Source organism: Bubalus kerabau, chromosome 21 (assembly GCF_029407905.1).
Source record: "Bubalus kerabau isolate K-KA32 ecotype Philippines breed swamp buffalo chromosome 21, PCC_UOA_SB_1v2, whole genome shotgun sequence".
In the NCBI taxonomy this organism is placed as follows: Eukaryota; Metazoa; Chordata; class Mammalia; order Artiodactyla; family Bovidae; genus Bubalus; species Bubalus kerabau.
Window position 1 is genome coordinate 63805147 of NC_073644.1, and position 21092 is coordinate 63826238.

General features: G+C 38.7%; 1 protein-coding gene and 1 non-coding gene across 8 annotated transcripts in view; both read left to right on the forward strand.

Annotated features, from left to right (window-relative positions):
* The window catches only part of RELCH (RAB11 binding and LisH domain, coiled-coil and HEAT repeat containing), a 112990-nt gene that overhangs the window by 49904 nt on the left and 41994 nt on the right, over window positions 1-21092 (forward strand). For all 7 annotated transcript variants that reach the window (XR_008706810.1, XR_008706811.1, XM_055559570.1 and 4 more), the window contains 6 exons: window positions 4714-4826; window positions 9555-9645; window positions 12330-12401; window positions 16349-16489; window positions 16922-17086; window positions 19096-19243. Coding sequence is in view for 5 of the 7 variants with exons in the window: in XM_055559570.1 (XP_055415545.1) it covers window positions 4714-4826; window positions 9555-9645; window positions 12330-12401; window positions 16349-16489; window positions 16922-17086; window positions 19096-19243 (730 nt within the window). In the remaining 2 variants the exon portion in view is untranslated. The remainder of the gene's footprint in view (window positions 1-4713; window positions 4827-9554; window positions 9646-12329; window positions 12402-16348; window positions 16490-16921; window positions 17087-19095; window positions 19244-21092) is intronic.
* Window positions 10921-10989, forward strand: LOC129636368 (small nucleolar RNA SNORD36). The gene has a single exon (XR_008706905.1). It is a non-coding gene; the product is annotated as a small nucleolar RNA SNORD36 (small nucleolar RNA).

Here is a 21092-nt window from a genome sequence, read left to right on the forward strand (position 1 = left end):
TTGAAGTATAAAACTTTTCCAGAGGTGAGTAATCTTGTCTTTTCCTTATATAAGTCTTTGTAATGTTTTTTTTCTTTATATGTTACTACCAACATCATGACAAATTTCAACTGAAAATCCAAATCAAAGGGTGTATACTTATCAGTATTTGAATTATCGTAATTCATTATTGCTTAATTCCTAGGAAAAAGACTAGATGAAAAAAATTTAGTAACAGCCATCTAAAATTTTTTCAAAGCTTAGGTTATAGGAAATATTTTCAGTGGAATAGTGAAGACAAGTGGTGACCTATAATTAATTGGATTGATATCACCTTTCTAGAATTGTAGAATTTTGCTTCCTGACCTGAAGTACTCAAACATTTCCTCATTGGTATCTGATCTATGTGCAATACTTGCTTTTGTATTTTAGATTCCTTTCAGATCTTGGACTCATTATCATATCAACATTCCCATACTTTTTTTAATTTTAAATTGTGCCTGATCTCATTTCCTACTTTGTTTCTTTTCCCTTTAACATCTGATCACTCACATTGTTTTAGATCCTGTTTAGGTACTATTTTTCCTTCTGTGTTTGTAGCCTGAACACATACTAATCTTTAAAGACTAAGAAAGTCAAGTAAAAGTGTTCATTAAATCAAATGTAATCATCTCTGAAGACATTTACTGCCTTGAAAATGATTTCTTTGTTATCATTAGAATTTTTTTTGTTTTACTTGTAAAACTGAAAGAGAAATACTGGAAACCTTTCCTGTTGGCTTGTGCACAAGCCTCCACAGGCAGGTGGGAGGCCTCCATGTGGAGAGAGCTAGTGCTGCCGAAGTGGCGGAGCCGCACCGGGCGGCGCAAGCTCGCTCGCTTGGGCAAAGCGCAGATCGCAGTCTCTCAGATTAACGCTTTCTAAAGGCCTTAGAAATGTCTTCCCAGTGTCCATGGTAAGAAACTACGGGAATACCTTCTGTAATAGGATTACTACACTGATTTCCTCTCTAATGATCAGTAGGAGATCAGTTTTATATTTCACTTCAGTACACGTTAACTGATAAAGCATGTTTGGAAATATTTAAAATGTCTGTTGCCTTGAAATATGCACTCAGTAATGTTTTGATGCGGGGTAGGCAAGGGATTCCTTTTGTATATAATGTTTATCAAAGCTTTATTATTTTTCCGTGGTTATTATTCAAAGACATTTTTAAAACCACTGTCACATTTTCTTCTGAAAATCTAGACAGCAGTTTTTAAATATTTTATTTAGAATTATAAGGAAACTGTTTTAAACACTAGATTTCTTCAGTTGGAAATGATGATACCAATGGGAAAATATTGATTCACATCTGTAGATTTATGTGTACCATTGACTGTCCCTTGAACAGTGCACAGATTATGTGTGCTGACCGCCGCACAGTTCAGTATCCAGGTATAACTTTACATTCAGCCAACCACAGATCCGTGTAGTAATGTAGTACATGTTTATGGGGTAAAATCTGCATATAAGTCGGCTTCCCTGGTAGCTCAGCTGGTAAAGAATCTGCCTGAAATGAAGGAGACCCTGGTTCAATTCCTGGGTTGGGAAGGTCCCCTGAAGAAGGGATAGGCTATGCACTCCAGTATTCTTGGGCTTTCCTGGTGGCTCAGACAGAGAAGAATCCACCTGCAAGGCAGGAGACATGGGTTTGATCCCTGGGTTGGGAAAATCCCTTGGAGGAGAGCATGGCAACCCACTCCAGTATTCTTGCCTGGAGAATTCCCATGGACAAGGGAGCCTGGCGGGCTATAGCCTATGGGGTTGCGAAGAGTCGGACACGACTGAGTGACTAAGCACACACACACTTCATGTAAGTGGACCCAAGCACAGTTCAAACCTGTGTTGTTTAAGGGTCAACTGTAGTGTGAAAATCCTAAATAGAGTCTCGTGGATAGACTAGTACGTCAGAGGCTTGAAAAAGGTGAACTTACAAGCGGTAAGATACACAGCACAGCAGATAACGTACTTTCAGAATTCATTATTTGGAGAGTGGTATAAATGGAAGTTGTGGTTAAATGAATGACAGAGGAAGAGGAAATTAGGATTTTTGAAGCTGGTCATGACTTAGCAATTAAAGTCCTGATGGCTCTGTCACACAGACTACAGCTTCCACTTTTCCCTGCCGTCGCCTTCTGGACCTCCTCTCAGCTCAGCAATGCTCAGGAAGAGGAAGCCATCTGGCACACTTTATAACTGCCATTGCCATCAAGGTGCCAGGATGTACCCAGTTCTCCTTGGTGTAGAGTATCAACCGAAGTGTATTGGCACTGACTTCGCACATTTGCTATTTTAGCCAGCAAGAAATAAAACAGGTGGCAGAGTAAATTATTACTAACTGTGATTGAGAAAAGGGAATGTTTCTTTAAAGTCCTAAATTCACAGAATTGTAGGGTTCAAGGAGACAAAGACTGACAAATCTTTTTTTCCTTTCCTATGTGTCCGTTTGAATTGGTTGGTAATGGCTACTGTGTTGAGAAGGGTTTTGAGGCCAGCTTTGATCTCAGAAAGGAAAATTAACAATCTCATTAGCAATAGATAAGAAAATGATAAAATATATGTATTTCTGACTTCTGTACTCAGCTTAATTCCTGTATGTTTCAGTTGAGGAAACAAAAGCTCAGAGAGATGCAGTTTTCACTGGGTCCTTTGGCACTTGGGCTTGGGGCAGGAGCTCTTTGAGCTCCGAGTTTAGCGTTCTTGGTTTGGCACAGCTGGAGCCACATTCCAGTTAAAAGATTCGTTACAGTAACGTTTAACATAAAACTCCCCGTTGATTAAGAATCACTAAGCCTCGTGGTTTAAAAAAAAGAAAAAGGGAAAAGAAAATGTAAGGCACAAAAAGTAAACAGTAAGACAGTTATTTTGGTATACCTGCTTTTGAGATAAAGAAACTATTATTCTGTATTTTAGACAGAGGGTGTATGCATGTACTTGCAGTTAGAGCAGATATCTTACCTACACTTCATAACTTTATTTCTTTAACGAGTAATGCAATAGGGAGAGAGTAGAGTGAGATAGTTTAGGAGTGAATATTTGGAGATGACTGGGAAGCAGGAAGAAAGGGTTAGGAGAAAGCAAGAAAACCCATAGGAGAGAAAGAAAACCCATGGGACATGAGGGATAAGTACAAGTTAAATATTTAGAGCCTTTTTGATTTTTCAGGCATTAAGATATTTTCTCTTTTTGTTAGTACTTTCTAGAATAACTAGCTTTTCATCCTTAACCTTTTGCTCTCAGTGGAATATGCTCATGTGTCATCCTGGTCCTCTCATTAGTGGCCTGGCCCTTAGCAATCTCAGTGGAGCTCTCTAAGGACCCTTGGTATTAATGGTCCTCACCCATCAAGCCTCATGGTAAGCGTATTTGGGAAACATCAAAAGACAAGGATCCATACATACACTGTTCCATTCCCAGTGCAAAATTATTTTCCCCGCTTTTCAGTTATTCACTAATCTAAAACCCACAGAGGCTCCTAAACAGAAAGATGGCAGAATAAGTGTTTTAAATTTAAATTTGCTTTTGCGTCTCAGATTTGTTTCTCCTCTTCTTATCTACATCTTTGTGCTTTGAATTTAGATTTATACTGAGTAATTATAATTTTAACATAATATATGTAAGACATTAGAAATAATGGAAAGGACTTCTAGTCATGCCTTAGTTGCAGTCTCAACTCCTCTAAAAGCATATCATCTGTTTCTAAGGGAACATCTTCAAAATAATGTAGACTTTTTTTAAAGTGTCATGCATTAATACATAGTGATTAATTCCTATTTTAAATCTGCTAATACTTTTTGGTGGGTAGGGAGGTAGATGGGAAAAATAAACGAGAATAATCATTCTACCCTTTTTATTATATCATAGTGATTTCTTTAAAATATCTGCAAAATAGAGGATTTCTCTCAAAAAATACTTTATCACTTTTGAACTTTTATTTCATTAGATTTGCAAATCTACTTCAAAAGTGAAAAACATTAATATCTTTTCAATGTATTTTAGAATTTTGCCTCGGTTTAATTAAAATGTGAAAAAACTTTAATTTTCAAATACTTTGTAAAAGAGAAATAAACTTTTGTCTGTTTCCTTGAAAATACTAAATTTACTTCTCTCTGTTGAAAGTGGAACAAAATATTATTTAAAATTTTCATTTCAAAATAGAACGTTTCTACAAATGCTTTTACAGAGAGCATTCAACACCTATGAAGATGGTCTTTTTAATTACCCACTAGGTTAGGTGCTAAGGGTATAAAGTTATTAATTATTTCTGATCCTACTGTGCTTATGGAAGTATGAAGAGTTATCTTTATTTTCTGTTTTTCATTTTAGGTTTTAAAATATAGTTAACTTCTGCAAGTTTTTATTTAAAAGCACTTTCAAAATTTAAACGATATGAGCTTATAGTAAGATAAAATGTTACTTAGTGTAAAAGGTAATAGACCCTTGGGAAGTATTGGGTGAGAAAACAAGGTTAGTTCAATCGTAAGTCACTTTATTACACTGTGATGTGCACCTTCTGCACAGTCACTCCATAACTGTGTTTACCTCTTGAATTATCAGCCTTACAAAATAAAAATTTGCTCCTGTGTTGAGGTTTATTTCATTTAAAACTTCCATTTATGAATACTTTGGGGGGAAAAGAATATTCTGCGATGCGTTTTTACTTTGGCTTTTTCCACCTTCGTGTCTTTCTAGGAGTTGATCCCCCTCATCTTGTGCACGGCCTGCCTGCACCCTGAGCCCAAGGAGAGGGACCAGCTTCTCCACATACTCTTCAATCTGATCAAGAGGCCCGACGATGAGCAGAGGTGACTATGGCTGCTTCTCTGGGAAATAAATAGAATGCTGACTTGCTCTTTATTGCTTTGGCATCATGATTGCCTTTCTAATGTAAATGCCGTCTCTCCTTTCTAAGGTCTCTTAATGAAGCAAACACTGACCTTGCGCAGCGCCCTACAGCGCTCTCCTTGTCATTCCAGCTGCTCAGGTTGCACTGCTGACTTCTGTGTTAGGGATCTTTGGGCTGCTAATGATGCCATTAAGTCTTTGCTTTTATCTTTCACATTGGATTGCCAAGAACTCCTAAATATTTCCCTTTTCCCCCCACAGATGAACTAGATACAGCATGACCTCTTAATAGTTACGCTTTACCAGAAATAAAATATTTAACATAGGGATGTCTGCATCACCAATCAGTTTCTGTATGGCTAGAGGGATATAGTGTTTGGGTTAGTCCTGATTCAAACGCCCACAATCAAGGATGCCTGAGTGGAGAAATGAGTTGTATTTGCGAGTGGTGAGGGGCATGAAGAGTGTTGGGGGCAGGGGGACAAGACACATACCCAGGAGACTTCTGGAAGAAAGGGGAATGGGTTTTTTGCTCAGGCAACCGTGATAGATGTCTCCCCAGAAAGTAAACTTTTAAATACTAGGAGAAGCTGTGCAAGTGTGAACGTGAACAGAATATCGTAGTGGAGGGTAAGCAGACCAAGCACCAGTTGGACAAGACTGAGCTGTTGAAATGTTTCCACACTGTAATTTTCTATCTTAATAAGCAGATAATTTTTGCTTATACTTTCGCAAAACAATAGAATTATACATTAAGATTAGGTAACTTGATATAATTTTAGTTCTTGTTTTATTGACTATTACAGTTTTTACCTCTTCTGAGAATGTTGGAAAATCATAAAGTGAACCATACAACAAATCAAGCCCAAAATTTAAAACACAAGGAATCTCTCCACCATGAGAATAAAAAGTCATGTAGACTTTTAAACTCTGTGAACATGTATCTCTTTCTTACCCTTATTAAAATATACCTGAGCAAGCAGACATGTTTTTTTTCAGGATCCAGTCAAGATTAATCTACATGCTAGCTGAACAGAAGTAAGGGAAATTCAATCAGGTTCCATTCATTGCAAACCGAAAATTTTCTAAGGACAATTTGATGGTTCTGTCTGTGGGATCGCACAGAGTCGGACACAACTGAAGCGACTTAGCAGCAGCAGCAGCAGCATATAGGAAAATTAATATTTTATCTTCTCCTTGAAAATACTATTCCCTATCTTGGAAACTTAATTAATAAATACTACTCATTACATTGTCATTTTTAGAACGCAAGGCAAAAATCTCTCAATTTTCATAGCCTGTTTTTACAGACTCTGCTGTAAAGCTAACAGCTGCCATCTGGTGGCCAAAAGTACCTGCCAGCCTGACTTCAGGTCAAGATACGTCAGGATTTAAACACGCATGTTCACAGCTGATCTTCCACTTTTCAGAAATAAAGTTATTTATTTGAATAAGCTAAACTGTTAACTATATTTGATATGAATAAAAAATAAAGCAAAATTTTTAAATTAGCATAAGTTTGACATATAATCGTTTATTACTTTTCTTTACTTACTGAATCACAAGCTTCTCAGGACACAAGGACTGTCCAGTTTTATGGTCAGCTATATTGCCTTTTTGGTAATTCTTTGCTAGCACCCATAACTAACACCGTATTTCCACCTATTGTGTCAGTTCAGCTGCTCAGTCGTGTCCTAGTGTTTGTAGCCCTATGGACCAGAGCCCACCAGGCCTCCCTGTCCATCACCCGCTCCCGGAGTTTACCAAAACTCATGTCCATCGAGTCGGTGATGCCATCCAACCATCTCATCCTCTGTCGTCCCCTTCTCCCGCCTTCAGTCTTTCCAGCATGAGGGTCTTTTCCAGTGAGTCAGTTCTTTCCATCAGGTGGCCAAAGTATTGGAACTATAGTCCATGGAATTTCTCCAGGCCAAAATACTGGAATGGGTAGCCTTTCCCTTCTCCAGGGGATCTTCCCAACCCAAGGATTGAACCCAGGTCTCCTGCATTGCAGGCAGATTCTTTACCAGCTGAGCCACAAGGGAAGCCCATTGTGTCAAATGGCAGTCAAATAATTTCACAAGTAGGAACAGTATTTATGATTTCCCACAAGTAGAAACAGTATTTTTACTATCACAGGAGTCTGTTTCCAATGCTATTAATAATCTGTAGCCATCTGATATTTTCTGTTTTCAAGTATATTTCAAAACTGACCTACTTTTTAGAATTGTGACTCTTAATTCTGCTAAGAAGTTTATTTTGAGGGGCTTGACATTTTTTGAACAAATCTGTACATGTTTAATACAGTGGCGGCGACTCACGACTTGAAGCTGTTTCACATGCAGGTCTTACACAAGTGTGTGCTTCTTACACTTGTTCACATGCAGGTCTTACACAAGTGTGTGCTTCTTACACTTGTTCACATGCAGGTCTTACACAAGTGTGTACTTCTTACATTTGTTCGAAAGGCTTAAATTTCAACAGTTCATTTATTATAATTATCAAATATTCCTGAAACCTATGTATGTGACTTCTCATTATTTTAACAGACTAGTAGGGGTAGAAATGATCAGAAATGAAGAAATTTTTAGTGGGAAGCTAAATGTCTGTCTTAAAGCCTGGGAATTTCTTTTTCCATTTTTCTTTTATCCACTTTATTTGCCTTCCTAAAGTCGGAGCAAATAGGAAAAGAAAAGTTGGGAAGCCATCAGAGAAGACAATGACATAAGCATAAAGGGAAATTATATAGATAAAAGCTAGAAGGTTATGGTGAAGGAAGCTGCCGTGTGCGTGAAGACATGCTGGCTCACACTCTCCTCCGCCCACAGGCCTCCTGCCTGTCACTGTTCCCCTCAGCCTGACAGCCGTTGTCGCTGACTTGGGTAGACTACGGAGAAACCTAAAGTCACGCTTCAGTTTTCAGTTGAAGTGACATATCTGAAGAAACAGCAATGAGGAATTGCTTTTATAGTTGATATGAATTAAACTTTCTGTTTTGTTTTTCCTTAAAGATGGCTACTTTGAAACATCTATGGAAAACATGCTTTTTTTTCCATCAAGCTTTACTGGTTTTGAAGTCATAGATAATCAGAAGTTAAAAAAAAAAAAAAACTTAACATTCTGACTTTCAGAGTCAGTTTAAATGTACCTTCATTCTGAAAAGTGAAAAATCTTTTTCAGAATTTTGAATTATAAATCTATCATCAAATGAAACTATCATATTAATTATTTATATATTGTTTTATAACAAATTACCCCAAAATAAAGTGGTTTAAAGTAACACTTGTATTATGATTTATGTGAGTCAGCTCATCTGGGTCTCTTACAAAGGTGTGGTCAAGGTGTTGTCTGTGGCTGTAGTCACCTCAAGGCCCATGGGGGAAGGATTTGCTTCTGAGCTCACTCACGTGGTTGGTCATTGGCAGGATTCGGTCTCTCATGGATCTTTGGACTGGGGGCCTTGGTTCCTCCTGCACTGACTTATAGCCAGAAGTTGCCTTCAGTGCTCTTGCCTGGAAAATCCCATGGACGGAGGAGCCTGGTGGGCTGCAGTCCATGGGGTCGCTAAGAGTGGGACACGACTGAGCGACTTCACTTTCACTTTTCACTTTCATGCATTGGAGGAGGAAATGGTAACCCACTCCAGTGTTCTTGCCTGGAGAATCCCAGGGACAGCGGAGCCTGGTGGGCTGCCGTCTATGAGGTCGCACAGAGTCGGACACAACTGAAGCGACTTAGCAGCTGCAGCAGCAGCCGCCTTCAGTCTCTCACCACCTGAAACCGTTCCAGCGTGGTAGTGTCTTCAGAGCATGCCCGCTGAGAAGGCAGAAAAGACTGTCTCACGAGACGGCTGTCACAGGCCTTTGTGACCTGATCGCGTAAGTGACATCCCATCCCATTATTCTGTTCATTAGAAGCAAATCCTTGGGTCCAGTCTACACTCAACAAGATGGGGTTACACACAGGCATGAATATCAGGAGACGGACCTCATTAGGAGTCGTGTCAGAAGCTGCCTACCACAGTTATCTTGGGTTCAGTACCAAAAATTCTCACTTAAGTATCATTTTACTAATACAGTGTCATAGTTTTTAATTACAGAAATCTGTCTGCTCAGTCATGTCCGACTGTTTGTGACCCCATGGACTGTAGCCTGCCAGGCTCCTCTGTCCATGGAATTTTCCAGGCAAGAATATTGGACTGGGTTGCCATTTCCTCCTCCAGCGGACGTTCCCAACCCAGGGATCGAACCCGTGTCATTTGGGTTTGCTGCATTGGCAGGTGGATTCTTTGCCACTGTGCCACTTGGGAAACTGAGTTATAGGAATACTGGGAAAACAACCATAGATTGATTTAGTAACTAGAAACTGGAATTCATTAGAAATGGAAGCATTAAACATAATCTCAAAATGTATTATATATATGGGAAGTTAATTTAGGAGATAAAGCCTTAGAGCTGTAGAGAATCTCGTCACAACATCTTTCAAATGGTGTTGCAGTTGCTGGAAGGACGAGTCTTAAGAAACTCACTCCCTTGGGGCAGCCTGTCGATTGGGAAAAGTCAAGAGTGAATTTGATCATACATAAATAATTGCACTCCATGGTAACTAGAGCTGACCTTCTTAGCCCTTAGTCCTAGCCGTGCTGCTAACACAAATGCTGGTCTACAGTCATTCGTTTTGTCTTTCAGGCAAATGATCCTGACAGGCTGTGTGGCATTTGCACGTCATGTTGGACCCACACGTGTTGAAGCTGAGCTTTTACCACAGTGTTGGGAACAGGTAAATAGCTGTATTGGGTTTTCTCTAGGTTATTGGAAATGCTCACATTATCTTTTAAAAATGCTGTTAGGAAATATGTGGGATATAAACTATGCTAGGACTTCTCTTGCCCAGCCCGGTGATTTAACAGTGCTTAAGAAATGTCTGGCATATTTTGCTTTATTCTGAATCAAGTGAGATACAAAATACAAAAAAATATATAAAAAACTGATGAGTTCAGGGAAAGCAAGAGGCTCTGTGTATGTATAAGTAAGGAGGTAAATAATAGACATGGTATCTGTATATACTGTATACTTGTATATATTACAAATATATACAGAATATAAAGTGTAAACCTTTGATGTAAGAAGTCTGTATATTTACAATTCAGCTCACTATTTACTAACAGCTCTTTTGGTTTTATATTGAATATTCCTGTCTTCTCTAAAACTCAGGATCTTTGACTTTGTACACTTGACATTTAGGTCATTAAGTAACTCATTGTTCCATCTTAAAAAGATGAGTTTCTTACTTATGAAGACAGATTTCATGGCCTCCTTTATACCAGCTCTGTCACTTGTTCTTAAGAAAAAATATGACTCTCTGGAATATTGCTAAGGTATATGGTCTTTGAAAATTCTCTTCCCACTTTCTTCAGATATTCATTTTTTTTCTTTAAAATTTAGTAGAGTCATCTAATTTAGTAAGCTAGAGACATTATTTGAAAGGGAACATTACACGTGTTCACGTTGTCTCTGACGTCCCCGTGTCTCCTGTAGATTGTAGTGCACAGAAACTTAGGGTGAGACTCTAATCACTGAAAATCAAGTTAAATTGGAAACAATATGCACAACTTTGAATTTACAGTTCTGTATACGTACATGTCTTTTTTAATTGTTTTTCCATCTTCTTTTAAGCTTTATTGAGATTGTAATTCAGATAGCGCGCAGCTGACCTCTCTCAGGCCTCCCGCGCGGCTGGCCGCTCTCGGGCCTCCCGCGCGGTGGTCTCCGCGGCCCCAGACACAGCCGCCACTACAGTCGCCTGCGGAACGGTTTCACCGCCCACAACAGAAGCCCCAGCCTCTTACATTGGTTCTTGTATTTCAAGGTTGTTTTGGCTATTCTGAGTCCCTTCAATTTCTGTATAAATTTTAAGATCAACATGTCAATTTCTACAAAGAAGCCAGCTGAAATTGTAAGGATTGCCTTGAATCTGTAGATCAGTCTGGGAAATGTTGCCATTCCAATAGTGAAGCTTTCAATCCATGAATTTAAGATGTCTTTCCATTTACTTTGGCAATGATGCATGTATTTCTTCACCTGTAATCACCGTGAAGAGTAAAATCCGAGCTTTTTACTCCACTGGTAAAGAATCCACCTGCAATGAGGGAGACCTGGGCACGATCCCTGGGTTGGGAAGACCCCCTGTACAAGGGAAAGGCTACCCACTCCAGTATTCTAGCCTGGAGAATTCCATGGACTGGACAGTCCACGGGGTCACAAAGAGTCGGACACAACTGAGCGACTTGCACTTCACTTCTCCATTTATTTAGGTCTTTTAAATTTCCTTTCAGTTATGTTTTATAGTCTTCAGAATATAATTTACATACTTTTAAAGTTTATTCCTGAGTATTTTATTCTTTTTAATTGTGTAAATAGGATTTTCTGTATTTTTCTGGTTGTTCATTGAAAGTATGTAGGAATACAGTTGATTGTTGTGTGCACATTTAATTTTGAGACTTATCCTGCTAGACTAAAGAAACGTGTAAGTTTATGTGTAACATATTATGACATTCAAACCATTTTGTCTTGAGGTTACTGTTCCTGGGTTAAGCCTAGCTTGGAGATCTCAGTTACCAACAACTCCTCCGCTGTCTCTTTCTTCTGTAACCCAAATAAACATGGACATCAGGGATTTGTCAGCCGCCTGCCTCCAGTTTGTTGCCCAGTAGATTGCTGCATAATATCTTTTCTTAATTTTAGGCATCCAATACTTTAATGAATTATGTCACCTTTTCATATGGGAGTATGAGAACAGATATACTTCTTTTCCAGTCAAAGAAAGATTTCTATCCTATGAAGAAGACATATGGGAACAAAACCCAGTATGTGTCCTTTTTTTGTTTTTGGTATTTTTTGTTAGGATTCCGTGTCGTCATTACAATAGTAAAACCCCATCGTCTTGCGTGTGCAAGCAGCAATGAATTGACATCTGCTTACTTTAAAAACAAAGCCACAACACCAGTCAGGAGCTCTGGTTAAATCATTGATGATTTGCAACTTAATCCTTGAGGTGAAAAAGAGGAATGACGTATCATTCCTGGTACATCTTGTAGGCCACGTCAGTAAATATCTAGAAGCTGGATTTTCCAAATTTGAAAATGTAATAATGTTCCTAGGGAAGGAAAAGGTTGCTCCTGACATCCTAAGGAAAGCTTTCTTGGGTAAGCCCACAATCTCTAGACACCTTGCCATATTTTCATCTTTGCTTTATCCTCTTTTTCTTCAACAGATAACCCCTGTGATCTCATTTTTTAGGCTCTCTCTGAGTCCCTTAATCCTGATCCAGGTATAGGGATCCCCAGAAGTGGAAAGAAAGAAGCTTTATTGCATTCCTAACAGGATTCGTGGTGAAAAATAATTCTCTTTTGGAGGAAGGGAGAGTATGTTGTTTATGTTTGATTTATTTATTTTTTACTCTAGATTAATCACAAATACCCAGAAAGAAGATTGCTTGTGGCAGAATCTTGTGGAGCGCTGGCACCTTACCTTCCTGTAAGAATTGTAATTTTTTCTTAAAAAAAAAAAACAAAAACCTTTTCCTTCTTTGTTTAGCAATAGAGAAACCTTTTTTTCTGGTGTCTTATTATACGTCTTAATCCACATTGTGTCCTAACAAAGGAAGAAGATGAGCTGAATAAAGAAAGCTCACATTGGTACCATGTGACACTGCAGACAGAGGGGAACATTAGCCGTTGATTTTACATGAGTATAAATATATTAAACCTCATCAGGAATTCTCAAAGTTTAGTCTGAGGACCCTGGGGAGTTCCTTGATCCTTTCGAAGAGATCCATGAGATGAAAATTATTTTCATCATAATACTAAAACATTCCTGTCTTTTTCTGTGTGTCGACAGTCACAGTGCCGGTGCAGAGCTGTGACGGGCACAGCCAGTGCCTCAGCGGCGGTCAGAGCAGGGCCCAGAGAGGCGGGCAGCGGCCGTGCTCTTCACTACCGTGCACTCACAGGGAGTCAGCTGCACTTACACATGAACTTGGAACCAGTGAAATTATTAACCCTACTAAATTTTGACCCTAAGTATGCCTCTTGTTTAATATTCTGTATAATCAGCTGGAAGATACTGATATTAAGCCCTTTTGCTGCATTCTGAACTATGATGGCTGTTGCAGAAAGAAAGCACTCAGATAGTTTGAGTTGTGAGCTGAACCACTGCTTTTCTCATGGGACACCAATTTTACTTGATAGATCACTGAAAAACAAGCTGTGATTATTCAAACTTGGGTTTGTGGCAGACATTTTCATGAAGATAAGTGACATGGAGCCTTGCTTCAAGAAAAACAAGTACAGTTTTCATTGCCAGTGATAAAGTTAGAACTTCTAATGAGAACAAGAATTTTGGAAAACTTGTATTCACCATTCAGAGCTTGACAGCTTCTATCCTTATCAGAAGAGGCTATGGAGATACTTCTCCCTTTCTGAGTTACACGTTTCTGTGAAGCCCGGTTTTCTTAAGTCCTCCCACCCAAGCAACAACACAGTTGAGTGCGAGCAGATGAGAGGATCCTCCCTGTCTTCTTTTGAGTCAGATGTCACTGAGACTTGCAATATAAAGCAACACTATTCCTCTCACTAGTTTTTTTGATTATAGTTATTTCCATTAAAATTGTAATTTCATTAGTCATGTTAACCTTTAAGAAGTTTATTGTTTTTAATGAGTTAACAATTTGAAATTTCTCATTTTTAATTTCTGATATGATAAATGTCAGGATGATATTCCCCAGCCAAACAAAAGCTGTTTGAGGTGCTCGTTAGTTTCTAAATGACCAGGAGCCTCCCGCCAGGAAGAAGACGGAGCACGCTGGCCTGCTGTGCTCCTGCAGGTGTCTCCTGATGGGCCCAGGGCTTACAGGGGATGGAAGCAAGAGGTGACAGCAAGAATGGTTTTACTTTGAACAACGGTCATTTAAAGCAGAGCTTGACAAAGTACAGTCTGGAGACCAAATGGAAGCCACAGCCTGTGTTTATAAATAAAGTTTTATTGGCATGCAGCCACACCCATTTCTTGTGTATTGTCTGTGTCTGCTTTCATACTGCAACAGCAGAGTTGAGTAGCTGCAGCAGAGACTTTTTGGCCCAGTTTGGGCCTGCCCTGAAGGGTCATTTCTATAAGACTGCTCTTTAAAGGGAGTACAAAAATTGGAATTGTGCAATAGTACATGGGAGAAGGCAATGGCAACCCACTCCAGTACTTTTGCCTGGAAAATCTCATGGACAGAGGAGCCTGGTGGGCTGCCGTCTTTGGGGTCATGCAGAGTCGGACACGACTGAAGCGACGCAGCAGCAGCAACAACAGTTCATGAGCTATTTATGTTACATTTACTGTTACCTCACATTCTACAGTGTGAGGGTGAGTGAAGACTGAGAAACCCAAGAGTCAGATAATTGTCTTTTTAAAAAATAAAATTTATCTTTTCTTTTTATACAGAAAAATACAAAGAATAATTCAAGAACAATTCGTAGTCTCCACTCCCAGAAATGTTGTTGTTGTTGAAAATAAATTTTCAGACAGTACAGAAAAGAGTAACATGAAAAGAAAAGCCTTCCCTGGCCCTAGCCATTCTCTCCAAAGACAGACATCTATGGTTAACGGTTTTTAATGAATACTTACAGAAAATAAAAATTCATGCATATGCAAGCTTACAAATTTATATCTTTAAAATTTTTCTTACTCAGAATTAATCACACTGTACAGTGATCTATATATGCCTTGTGTGGCAATCTATGCATTTTAAATTTTCACATATTGTTGAAACCTCTGTATCTTGCTTCTGTTGACATGTGGATTTTTAAAATTTTGACAGTGCTCAATTGCCCCCAACCAAGACAGCACAGATTGTACTCCCATCAGCAGTGCATCAAAGTTCTTATTTTCCCATACTTCCACCAGGAACTGGGCATAAACTTTTTTTTTTAGTGTTTTCCTATCTTTTCAGAGAAAATTATCTTATTGTGATAAATTGTGTAGGTTTATATCCATGAGTGAGTCTGAGCACCCTATTATTTATTGTTCCAAGAGAGAGCTGAATATCACATGCTCACAAAGAAGGAAGAAACTGTTCCACACTGCTCCTAGGACTAGAATGCTAAGCAGCATTAGTAATGGACTTAATGTTTCCTGCATCAATCTCCACTTGCCTCGTTACCCCACTGTAACTGGTAGCAGTAGAACCTCAGTGTAGTCATAGCTCAGATGGCATGAAGCCTCCTAACTTGTCCCGTGGGTTTCCTTAGCACGTGGAAGCTGCCACAGTTGACCTCAGCCTCGATCGCTGCAAAGCATATGCCCGGCCGAGGTTCACTCGCCTCTGTCCTGTTGCCTATGTAGATACCACCCAGAAAGCCCTTGTAATTCACTTTTAAAGAGACCTTGGGAAGCAGTATTTAACCTAAATGATAAATAAACAAGGCTGTACCAAAAGGTATATTCACCACCCTAAATGTGACCAAATGTTTCTATAATTACATATATTTTTGTTTTTAAAAATAAAAACAAAAACTAGATTATTTTAAAATGTCTTTCAGACCTTGCTCTACATACCAAATCACACTGACTGGAGATTTACAGGAGTGGTTATTTCCTTTTATTGTAACTGTTAAATGTAAAAGTGACCTAAACAAGTTTAGCTTTAAAGAATTTTATAAATTGATCAAGTTACAGTAATGGTACAAAAAAGGGAAGGAAGGGCAAGAATATGAAAACAATGACACTTTATTCTAACCTCAGACATTAATTAGGCTGAATCCATGGGGGAAAAGTTGTATGAAATTTAAGACGCAGTGGTAGTTGACATTATATTTAATAGTAGCATCGGAAAATAGCCGTGCAGTTTTATAAGCACTTTTAAAGTTTACTCTCGTATTTTATCATTCTGCTTTTTTTTTTCCCCCTCAGTTCTTCAAAAAAAATAGCAACACCAGGATTTTCGTTTCCATGCTCCTACCCCAGGCAAACGTTTTGATTACCAAAGTGATTTCTGTAATCCTTCCTGTTGTTATGACTATCAGTGCTTTTCTGAGTTCCATAGGTAGTGATAGAATAGTCATTTTACACAGAAGAGCCTGTTTATGGCAGAGTGGTGACTGTTGATTTGCCAAAAGTGCATTGTGAAGGTTTCAGGGATTGGCACATACATAGTAAAAATACAAAAATATGCTGGGAGATGATCAATACCAAGTTCAGGGTAAATGTTATCTTTAGAGAGGAGAATTAGGGGAAAGGGGAGGGTGGAAGAGAGTCATGTACTTCAGCTGCATCTATAATGTCTTCTGTGTTTCAGAAATGAGGACTTGAAGCAAACATAGCAACGTGTTAATATATATTTAACCTGGATTGTGAATATCTGGGTATCTGTCATTTTTTTCTGTTCTTTTCTGCTGCTAGTATAAAAAAATAGTAAAATATGTTCTTGTTCATTTCAGAAAGAGATCCGTAGCTCCTTGGTTCTTTCAATGTTGCAACAAATGTTAATGGAAGATAAGGCAGATTTGGTAAGAGAAGCTGTGATCAAAAGCCTTGGTATCATTATGGGATACATCGATGACCCAGACAAGTATCAGCAGGTATGCTTTTCAGAATAAATCCCATCTATTCCATTATAAAATTCCGAATGGTGTAATATCCCAAATCTCTGATTCAAATACCCCATACTTGATAGTAGGGATCACAAACGTGTCAACCTGAACAAGGTAAAGTTGACTGCCTGGTTTCAATTCTGCAATTTCAAGGAGAAAATGCTTTGATTCATTTATAGTATCTGCCACAGCTTTGTGGCAGGAAATTGGCAGCAAGCATGCCATTTTCTCTCTGGTTTCCCCATCGGTTGATACAAGACGTTTTTCTTTAAAGAAATTGGGGAAGGTAGGCTTATGAATGGCTTCTTTCTCGCTTAAAATGTCTTCTAGATGTACTGGAATGCATGTTTGTTACATTCTATTGTGTTTTAGGCTTCTGTTTCGTTTTAAATCTGCGTTATGTCTGCTTCCGTTTGGCAGGGTTTTGAACTGTTGCTCTCAGCCTTGAGTGACCCCTCAGAAAGGGTCGTTAGTGCCGCACATCAGGTGTTTCTACCCGCCTATGCCGCCTGGACTACAGAACTTGGAAATTTACAGTCTCACCTTATACCCACATTGCTGAACAAGATTGAAAAACTTCTCAGGGTAAATGCTTCCTTTATTTATACAACAGAAAGTTTAAAAGTGTGTTTTAAGGCATCTTGAAAGAATGAACATTCTAATTAATTACCCGTTAAAGATTCTATTGGTCTGGAGCCAAGAGAGATTTGAGGAAGTTTTGCTTGACTGAAGCCAAGGAGAAAGGGCATGATCTGACTTTGTTAGCTAAAATAGCACGTGTGTGGCACCTACTCTGACACTGTTCCCAGCGCTGCCTCTTCCTAACCTCTTCTGAATACTTAAATACTTTAAGTATCGGCTTCAGTCCCCAGAACGCAGAGAAGACTTAAAATATGAGTCTTCAAAGCTTTCTTATTTACACAATGTCAAAATGTTTTAACTTTATTTCACTGCATTCGTTCATGCCCTCACTCTTTAAAATGAATTTTCTTTTCTTTAAAATGAATTTTCCATTCTTCCTAAGAAGAAAAGTTGATACAACGAAACTAATTTTTGTACTAAAAGTCTCAGCATCTAGGAGAAAAACTAACATTTCTTTCATGTGTATTATGTACACTTTATGTACCATATTTTATAAATAAAATCTATTATTTCATTCTTAGAACTCTTTGAATTATATTTTGTTTTTTTGGTGTGGAAACTGTTTAACTTACCACAGCTGTCAAATGACAGGACCAGGATCAGGTATCAGCCTCTGAAACTATACTGTTGCCCTTTCCACCCCGAAATTTTAAGAATCTTTATAAGACTCTTAACATAAAGTATTTTAACATGTATATATACTACTCTGTGTATAGTCTTACATGTATATATGTGCATTTATTTAATTTAAAAATTGGACTTTTTTCCCCTATAAATTTCAAAATGCATGTTGCAGACTATAAATAGCTAGACTGGAGTACTTCTTTTTATGAAACCTAGGGGATTTCTCAAGTATTTTATTTTTTCTTTAATATTTGCATCCCTTCTATCTGAGAATTATCCATACTGGGTTTTCTTTGTTCCATTCCATAACATGGCTAATTCCACGTTGCTCCTAAACACAGCTGCAGTATTCCGCACAGGTAATGTTCCATAAAGAAATTAACTAATTTAGAACCTGATAGGAAAAAAACCTAACAAATCTGGTGTTTCTGACACAGTTGTTATTTATAATATAATGACATCCCAAGTGGATCTGAGCAGCATTAAATGCTTTTGTCTCTAATGATTCTGTTTTTCACTGTGATACGGGGTTTCTGTGACCACAGTGATCGTTTCACTCTTTTTGGTTGTCGTTTCTGTTATCGCTTTTGTTTCGTTTTGAAGTTTCTTCTGCATTTTACCTACAGGCTGAACTGTTGTAAAGTGCATTAAATACTGGCAGATACAGTTGTCATCACGTCTATGAAAGGAGTCTGGAAGTAGAGAGAAAGGAGTAGGCGCTACTGCTGGTTTAACGGTTGAGCATTTAAAATAATTCCTTTGATCACGTTAATATCTTTCACCTGATGTTTAAAATGTCAAAAGTTAAGACCCTCTTAAAAGAAAAAAGCTCTGAAAGAACTTCCATACAAATGAAATGACCTATGTTCACCCCGAAGTTTTCCATACAAAAGATTCTATTACGTCCACAGTGCCTTGTGAAAGTTAAAATGTTAGCCAACCAGTAGTGTCCGACTCTCTGCAACCCCAAGAACTGCAGCCAACCAGGCTCCTTTGTCCATGGAATTCTCCAGGCAAGAATACTGGAGTGAGTTGCCTTCTCCTCCTCCAGGGGATCTTCCTGAACCAGGGATCGACCCAGGATCTCCTTCATTGCAGGCGGATTCTTTACCTTCTCAGCCACCAGGGAAGCCCCCACAGTGCCTTAGCTCTTCATATTTTCACATACTCAGAGCAATTCAGAAAAGATTCTTGGTCGTCTCCATTAGGTTTACTGTGAGGCTAACATACATGTCCTTCAATGTCTTATTGTTGGCCACTGAAAGGAAGAGCATCATACATGCATACTCTTGGGAGACTAAACTAGCTTCCACCTGCTTATGTTTCAGGAAGGCGAGCACGGGCTGGATGAACATAAGCTCCACATGTATCTGTCTGCCTTGCAGTCCTTGATCCCATCTCTCTTTGCATTAGTGCTACAGAACGCACCCTTCTCCAGCAAAGCCAAGCTGCATGGTGACGTGCCACAGATAGAAGGTATTGAACTTAAATTATGGACGGAGGATGTAGAACATTAACAGCTTAGCTTCCCACAGAATTGTTTTTGATTAAAATTGTAAAAGTCACTTTGTTTTAGTTGCTAAATCATGTCCAACTCTTTGCAACCCCAACCTACTGTCCATGGGATTTCCTGGGCAAGGTTACTGGAGTGGGTTGCCATTTCCTTCTCAAAAAGTCACTTTATGACAGCATAATTACTAAAATGCATTATATGTGTGGAACCACATGGTCAGAGATTGTATGATACCTAAGGTGAAGTACATGGCTTCATCGTTTATGGATAAGCCTCTTGGTGTTATTTTACATTTATTCTTCCTCTCCATTCTTAATCTAGAGCCTTTTTATAGCCTTTTTTTTTTTTCAGTGTGGTAAGTCAGAAGTAAGTGTTTTCTTTCATTAACAGAGCTGAATTAATAGTTACTAGGGCCAGTTTGTGAAGCTTTTCATTTTCATTGTCTTTTTTTTCTTCCTCAGCTACTTTTTCTTATTTTCAGTAGGGGAAAGAAAGTGTAATTACTATTTCCTGCTGTGTCCTTGATAGGAATATAAGCATATTCAGCACAGTTTTTTGTTTTTCTTTTTCCCAGAAAAAAAAATATGATTTATTTTCAGGAATGCATGAAATTGTTAGCAAAAGCCGTTATTTTCTTAGCTCAAAGTCCAGCTAACCAGTAAGTGACCTTTGATCCATGGCACGTGGTAGCCCCACAGCACCCAACCCCCAGGATAAATGGCTATAGACAAGCTATTAGTATATATGAGATTTTTCAGATTTGTGAAATTATCCATATCTCTTATGGGCTTGTAATAAACAGGAGTATAAAATCAAGTGTTTTTAGTGTTACACTTTCAGTATAAAGTAAACTGGGCCACCTGTAATCTCTGGGATATGAAACAGTATATCCAACAATACGCAAAGCATCATGTAAAAATGGTATATACTATAAGAATGCCAGTTTTACTTGGAAAATTGAGAATGGATAGGGTAGAGTTAGTTTAATATTTTTTAATTATAATTATTGAGGAGAATGAAAATTCAGACTTAAACTACAAAATGCTCACAGCTGGCCACTTTAGGTTTACCCCTTGGCTCATTAAGGCACTTCAGCTGCCTCGGGACTTTCTAATTCCCGTTTTCTTTCTGTCTAGCTGTACTGTTCTGCGACATCCACCATAACAAAGTAACATACGCGTAGTGCTTTAGCATCGGGCGCTTGTTACCCCGCAGTTCCGAAGGCGAGAGGCCTAAGGCCAGGCTGTCAGCAGTGTTGGCTTCTTCTGGAGGCTGTGAGGGGAGAGCGCTTTCCTGCCTGTCCCCTAGCTTCCGCTGGCTTGCTGGCGATCTGTGGTGCTCTGGCTTGTAACTGCACCCACCAATCTCTGCCTTCATCTTCACGTTCCGTTCTCTGTGTGTGTGTGCGCATGCGTGTCTCGGTGCCCAGACTTACCCTTGTTATGAGATCAGTTATAGTGCATTGAAAGTCCACGCAGTTCCAGTGACTTCATCTTATCTAATTATATCTGCAACAGTACTATTTCCAAATAAGATCATATTCTGAGGTCCTAGGGGTTAGGATTTCAACATACAAATTTTTAAGGGAGACACAGTTCACCCCCTAGCATTTGCTATCATTCATTCACTTAGCAAATAATTCTTCAGTGTCACCTATGGCCAAGCACATGCTAGAGGTTACACAGAAAATTTTCAAAACTACTTTACCATTCTGAAGAGGTGTTTATGTGACCTTTCCTTTTCATTATGTCTTTGTCATGTCAAAAATAATCTTAAGTTCTCACTGACTTAATTTGACCTTCTGACTTTTAA